At 43.9% G+C, this 7,474-nt stretch overlaps 1 protein-coding gene across 1 annotated transcript in view; it reads right to left on the reverse strand.

Annotated features, from left to right (window-relative positions):
- Positions 1–6,573: 6,573 nt before the first annotated feature.
- Positions 6,574–7,474, reverse strand: part of FBXO22 (F-box protein 22) — an 11,458-nt gene continuing 10,557 nt past the window's right edge. Inside the window, exon 7 of the mRNA XM_015830217.1 lies at positions 6,574–7,003. Within this exon, the coding sequence (XP_015685703.1) occupies positions 6,577–7,003 (427 nt within the window). The 3' untranslated portion in view covers positions 6,574–6,576. The remainder of the gene's footprint in view (positions 7,004–7,474) is intronic.

Below are 7,474 nucleotides of genomic sequence, written 5' to 3' on the forward strand. Positions count from 1 at the left end.
GAGACCAAACCTGCACATTTGGGGGCATGCATAGGTGTCCATAAGAAGTAGACCTCACCTGCATTGTAACTTCAACTGCATGGTGACATCATGTCACATGCAGCCTTGCTGGACCCCCTTTCCCAGATTCCAAGGTTACTGGGTCTACTCAAAACAGCCCCCATGCAGAAAATGGAAGGACAATCGTAACATTTTCAACCTGGCAGATTTAGGACTGTCTGTAACTCACTGATTTTCAACTCTGGCAACTGGAAGACATATGGACTTCAGGTTCCAGAATGCCCCAAACAGCATTCTGGAGTATTGAAGTCCACGCACGTTTGGCTGGGGCATTCTGGGACTTGAAGTCTGTTTGTCTTCAAGTTGCCAAGGGCAAGAAACACTTCTCTAGTTATTCAGGGATGGTAAAACAGGAGGAAGGAATAGCAGGCACGCTGCCTTCGAATTCTTGCAGAACAGAGTGTGAATCAAATAAATGACAAACAGGGAACTAGAGGCACGTACCTGCCCTGCATAAAGTACAGTTCCCACAATTCCTCATTTGTCACTCTGACGCTCATGGTATTGGAGATGACTGAGGAAGCTAAGAGGGGGAGAGAACAGAGACTAATCTGGGAAAAAAGGTGGCTTCATTTCAGTTCACAAACTCACTCGTCTTTGTTCCCAGGTGTGTTGACAACTACACAGGAGCTCGTTGTGAAGCAGTTTTGCTCCCGAGCATCAAGAGTCATTCAAGGGGAGAACTGTTTGTCGCTGTGTTGGCTTCGGTCGTCGTTCTGAGCGTCCTGGTAGCGGGAGCAATTTTTTTCCTTTGCAGGTAAAGCAGCTGTAATTAGGTATTGACCCAAAGAGATTCAGGCTGTTTTAACAGCCGGAATAAAACTTCCCATTCTGGAATCAAATACTTAAATGTACGTGCCATTGTTCTTTAATATTGACCAGACCAGGGGTAGGCAACCTTGGCTCTTTTATGACTCGTGGACTTCAACTCCCAGAATTCCTGAGCCAGCGTCCACGAGTCATAAAAGAGCCAAGGTTGCCTACCCCTAGACCAGACCATGTCATTTTCCTTGTCTGTTTCTAAAAGGTAGCTCAGACCATTTCATTCTCAGATAAACTCTACTACTGTGAGATAATAGTGTATTTGTGGGCAGTTGATTCACAATCCATCCGTGCTGCTTTAGTTCCTTGGCTAAAAAATAAAAAAAATAACCCTCAGAAAAGCCGTAAAGCTGAGTCATGGGATGCTGGCGCTCATTTTCCAACAAGGCAAGCTGCATCGTCCCGAGAGGACCCCCGTTTATAAGAGCGTTTAGTTGAGAAAGACTCCCACAAAGAATGCCAACAACTAAATCTTTGACTGCATTTCAGGCCATTTATAGCTTTAAGCCACTTGCAAGAGGGGAAGTGAAAGGTGTTAGTAACAACTTTTAAAGCGCTCCATGGCAATGGACCTAGATATTTGCAAGACCGCCTCCTACCACATACCTCCCTTCGACCAGTCCGCTCCCACAGAGAGGGCCTCCTTAGGGTGCCATCAGCCAGTCAATGCCGGCTGGCGACCCCCAGGGGGAGAGCCTTCTTTGTGGCAGCTCCTGCCCTCTGGAATGACCTACCCCCCAACCTACGTACAACTACGGACCTGCACCTCTTCCACCGAGCCTTGAAAACCCATCTATTCCATGCGGCTGGCCTGGCGTAGTTTTGATTGGGCTTTGCTAGGGGTTTTATATGGGGTATTTTAGAGCAGGCTTTTTATTCAATATTTATTGTGATTTTTATTATTGCCTGTTCACCACCCTGAGTCCCGTAAGGGAGATAGGGCGGTATATAAATTTAAATAATAAATAAATAAAACCCACCAGCATCCACGGATTATCCGCCTTCTGTCTCTCTGCTGTCTCACGCCCTTTATCCCTTCTTGCCAGGAAAGGCCAGATTCCACGGGCCACTGCCCTGGAGCGCGGCGAACACCTGATTGAGGGAAACGGCAGCAATGCTTGCAACAGTGAGTACTTCTCAGGTGCAAGGAGGTGGGAGGAGTAAGGGGTAGGAAAGCTGCCTGCAGCCTCTAATTCAGGGGCGTCCAGCCCTGGCCACTTTTAAGACTTGTGGACTTCAACTCCCAGAATTCCCCCGCCAGCTATGCCAGTTTCAAGTACAAACCTAATGCAAGCTATGCTGGCTGGGGAATTCTGGGAGTCGAAGTACACAGGTCTTAAAAGTGGCCAGGGCTGGAGGCCCCTGCTCTAAATGCACACTTTTGTAGTCACCAGCAGTTGAATCATCATCAGCCCTGATTTATTTACAAAAGTTTATGTGCCGTTCATCTGGCTATCGGAAGCGACTGAGAGAATGGATCGTTTCCCCACTCCCATTTTTGAAATAGGAAGTGGAGTCAAGACTGAAAGAGAGCCTAAACCCCTCTAGCTTAAACAAGGTCACTGTAGAAGAGCAGGCTGAGCCGGAGGGAGGGAGGGGCCAAGCACGTCATCAGTCTCGAATCCCTTCGTGCCCACAAGAGATCTCAATCCAGCCCATCTTGAATTCCTTTGACTCTTATCTGCCGCCAATTTGCTTTGACTGTTAGTAGTTCAGATTCTTGTCGAGAGCTGAAGCTTGCGATAAACCTTTATTTATTTGAACTGATTTCCTGTGCTTGACAGTCATACACCCGAAGCCCCCATCCCAAGTCCTGGACCGCTGCAGACCCCAACTCCCAATTCAATACGCACACCCCATAAAAGAGCACCCTGTGGATCTGATGGAAAGGGTGTCTTTTCAGAAATAACCGAATAAAGAAATCCAAAGAAGAAATTATGGAGCAGCTGCAAGAGAAGCAGAAGTGGAAAAGCTGAAACCCCGTTGAAGAATATGGTAAGAGGACGGGCAGCTGTCGTGCTAATTAAAAATTTGCCAGGCCACTTATATTTAGGATCCCATTTCAAAGGAGGAGGGGCTCCCCCAGAGAACTCTGACGTGTTACGTGCACCTCTTTTCTGAATTTTTCATACTTTCCCAACTTTTTCATTTTTTATTATGGGAGGGTATTTTTGCACAAAAGCAACAAGGTCACAAGATTCTAATACATCATTATCCTGATGAAGGGGAAAAAATGGGAATGCCTGCTTAGGCGGTATCCAGTAATTTTCACCTGCTACAAAAACTCACAGTGAGAACGAAGGTGCTGTGGATGATTCTAGACACCTATTGAGGCACGGTTGAATAATGCAACCTGCTTTGCCAAAAATTATGAATGCATCACATTGGCCTATATTTTTTGCACAAAGGGTTCTTTTAATTTATGAAAGGAGAATGGGCAGGGACAAGAATTGTTATCTGTGCACACATATAAACTTAAAAATAAATAAACAAATTATCAGGGAAATGGGAACCGATAGTTTTTTCCTTCCAGGTGCCTATCATTTTTACACACTGTCTAAAAATGTTTCGGTCTCCAGAGCCCCAAAGTGATGCTGTGTTCTAGGGAGAGTGCAGCCTATGCAATTTCTCTTGATGTTGACTCTATACTTCTGTTGATGATGCAAGCACCATCCTTCCTTTTCTGTACCTGCCTTACATGGTTGGTTCACGGTCCATTGTGATCCACCGAGATCCTTTTCACAAAATGCTGCCCAATATTGTCTCAGGGACAAACAAAAATGTTACCTGATCAAGAACAAGTGTTAAAAGAATTCCAGCCGGATCCCAAAATAAATACTGCTAAGTAAATGCCAGAAAGTTTTTTTATTCCTCCCTGAACAAAGCGACACATAATAATTAAATGAGATCTTCAAAACGGATTCATAGGATAAGCAGATGAATGAATGAGTTAAAATTGCTCATTGTATTCTGAAGAATGTTCAGTTCCTCATTTCTGATGTGCTTAATTAATTCCTGCGGGTACACATCGGTGTGCTAGTTTAATACCTTTGCAAGCTGTCTTGACAGAAATGATGGGAAAGATAATGTGTAATTTGACATTTTTTAAAAAAAATCTAATAAAGCCACTGTCTTCTGTGATTTTCAGAAATTGGTATCAGCGTTCCCAGATACTCTGAAAGAAGAACGTGATTTACAGGACCAAATATATATGCAGAAATATGCACAGCTTATGTTCTTACTGTTCCCAGACACAGGAGGTCAGAGGTATCTGGAGATGCTAAGAGCAAAATCAGAGTCAACTCCATCCTCAGTAATTAAAATAGACAAAATGCTTTTAAAGTATTTCCGAACATTAGTAGGAAGTATTGGAAAACTGTTGGATCCCTTCCATCCGTTTTTACTGAAGATAAAATCAACTTTACGCTTTGGTATCCTGCAATGGACTTTGCATGTCAGGAGCAAGCTTAGTGAACAAAATGAGAGCCATTCTCTGTAAAGGTTTCCACAACTTACAACGGTGATATCTGGTGAGCCTTTTTAGGGTCATGATATAGTCACTGTATTCCTTTTTTTTTTTCCTTTTGTTTGAAACATTTCCATTTGTAAATAAAGTTTATCCTTTTCTCTCCAAAGACTGGTGTCTGGGGTCTCTCAAAATAATCTGTGTTTAAAATCCGTTCACGTGTTATCAGTTGGTTGTAAAAAATAACTAATTAAGAAATAATATCTGACCAAGCCAGAGTAGAGTAATAGTTAAGGACAAGGATTAGGGAGACTCAGGTTCTGGCCCACCTTGGTCCTGGGGGGTAACTTTCTCTGAGTCCAGTCTACTCACAAGGTGGTCGTTTCAGAAAAGAGTTGAAAGAAAGCTGAGGGGGGAAAAATCTAAAAAATTAACACAAAAGTATATGTAGTTTTGTAAAGTTCCACAACTCTTCTGTTCTTCTTACTCATGAAGCCATCAATTACTCCATAGGCTTCTTTATTTTTTTGCACACCCTCATTTGAGAAGATGGCAACCACAGACCTGCAGAATTGGGGGGGGGAGCTACTATTGGCTGTAAATGGATTTATTTCTAACACAATCTTACTTCTGCATTACAATTCCAAAACTGAACTTGTTTTTACATTACCCAGTAAATTTACCCAGAAAACTGATTGACCATCTACAAAATTCTCCAGAATCAGTCTCAATTCAGGAGATTTTTTTAAGCAAACAAATTACTCTGGTGTGCCCAGCACACCTCAATACCAACTCTAACAGACAGGTTTACCATCCTTCATTTATTCAAAAACAGTACGAGCAGCTACATGATTAAGTAGGTCATCTAAAGCTAGTCCTGCAAACTGTGTTTCTTCCAGGATTAAAAGCAGACGAGTCTGCAATGACTCCCAAAATACATCATATGGACGCATGTATCCACAGAGAAAAAATGGCATTTTCTTGCATCACGGTTTTCAATTTTTCAGGGAAAAAACAAGCATATTTTGGTGAGGAAAAACAAAACACTCAAAACTTCCTGGTGCTCTGCTTTTGGAGGAAGACAGAAAGAATATAACTTGCAGTTGAGAGAAAAATCCTGTCTTTAATTTTCTGTTACCTTATTTTACATTTGTCCGACTTCCCCAGTACAGCCCTAGGACATTAAATCAAATCATAAATATCTTCAGTAGCTTTAATGTCAGAGAGACATTAAATATCAAGAGACATTGAATATCAAGTTAACATCTTGCAATCATATAATTCTGCTGCCATTCAACTTTCCTACATTGATAAAAGCAGTGGGTTGGGGGGGGCGGCGGTTTGCACATGTCTGCTCAGGAAGAAAACCATTATTAGTCTATGCTTTAAATGATTGTTGCCATTTAGACAGCCCCAGGTCCCAGAAATTCATATTTAGAACCCCTCAACAGTAGAATCCAAACCATATCAGACAAATCTTGTGGTTCCTTCGTATATTTAAGACCTGAGAAATCCCCAAGGAATCTTTTTCTACGATCAAAGCTATTAAGAAGCAGGCAACTAGTACAATTTATAACGCAAACTAACTAGTGAACAAGATTGCCCAACTTGCAAAGTTTTATCAAGATAAGCCCAAGAATCCAGACCACCCAATGTTCTCTGGAGCAAAACGATGAATATTCAATGCAAACATGGCTTCAAATTTGACTGGGCTTCTATGGGTACTTTGCCACCTTACCTTAACCGATGATTTAAAGAGCTCAGTTCAGACCTGAAGGTTTGTATCTCCAGAGACAAACAATAAAAGATAGTCACAGCTTAAGACAGGCTTAGTCCATAGGCTGATTTGTTCAGTAATCCACTAAAAGAATGAAAACACCGGTGATACTAACCACATTTATCTGCAACGACTGGAATGAAGTAAAAATCTACTGTAAATAAGGAAAGACTTTCGGGTTCAGAAACGGGGTATAAAAATCTTCTTTTCTTCCCCTAATTTAAGATCACGTAATTGGCGAGACCTACAGTCGACGAGACGGCCTTCCTTTTTGTTTTTAGGAGGCATTTTGAAGTGTCCCCAAAACAGCATGTTTTGCACAATTAATGCAGCCTGGCGACAGCTGCAATTGGACAATTACAAAAAAAAAGAGGGAGGGAGGGAGGGAGGGAGGGGGAGAGAGAGAGAGAGAGAGAGAGAGAGAGAGAGAGAGAGAGAGAGAGAGAGAATTTTAAGCTTGATTGGCTTTAGCCGAACCGAGATGCAGGAGCGTCACCACCGTGGTGTAACCGTGCAGGAGGTCATCCTTCGTCTCGTTGCATTCCCGGAGGACAAAATTCCCTGTCACGATCCGGTCGCACCCGATCTCCCCGTGTCCGAAAAAGCCAAACAGGGGCACGTTTGGGAAGTATTTTCGGAAAGCGTCTGCTTCCAGGTTGGGCTTGCTTTTGTAAAACCGGCACCCCCGGCCCACGCAGGCGAACATGAAGGCCAGGCTGTGGTGCTCGGGAAGGTGGGCCGCCTTGAGGCGCTGCATGGCTGCTTCGGCCGACTTTTCGTCCGTGACGTCTTGATCCAGCAGGACGGAGGCGCACCGGATCTGGGGACCACTGAAAGCCAGGCCCACCACGCCACACGACTCGGCAGGCTGGTTGTGGCTGAAAGAAAGGTGTGTGTGTGGGGGAAACAGAATCAGAAGCTGGTGGTTCACAACGCAACATCGCCCACAAGCGATGCAAAGCAACACAGACAGTCCTCGACTTACAATCATTTAGCGACTGTTCAACGGGTCTGAAAGAAGTGACTTATGACCGGCTCTCACACTTAACAATTGCCGCAGCATCCCCACGGTTGCGTGATCGACATTTGGGCACTTGGCAACCGCCGTGTATTTTGGAGGGTTGCTGGGTCCGGGGATTTGCCCGTTGTGAGCTTCCCAACAAGCTTACAACAAGCAGAGTCAACGGGAGAAGCCACGTTCGCTTAACGACTGTATGATTCACTTAATGTCCACAGCAAACAAGCTTGTAAAACTGGGTGCGACTCACTGAACAACCACCTCCATTAGTGATGGTCCCAGTTGTGATTGTGAGTCGAGGATTACCTGACCGATACACTACGGTTAGCTC

This window comes from Protobothrops mucrosquamatus, unplaced genomic scaffold (genome assembly GCF_001527695.2).
Source record: "Protobothrops mucrosquamatus isolate PMUCROS unplaced genomic scaffold, P.Mucros_1.0 scaffold_242, whole genome shotgun sequence".
Taxonomy (NCBI): Eukaryota; Metazoa; Chordata; class Lepidosauria; order Squamata; family Viperidae; genus Protobothrops; species Protobothrops mucrosquamatus.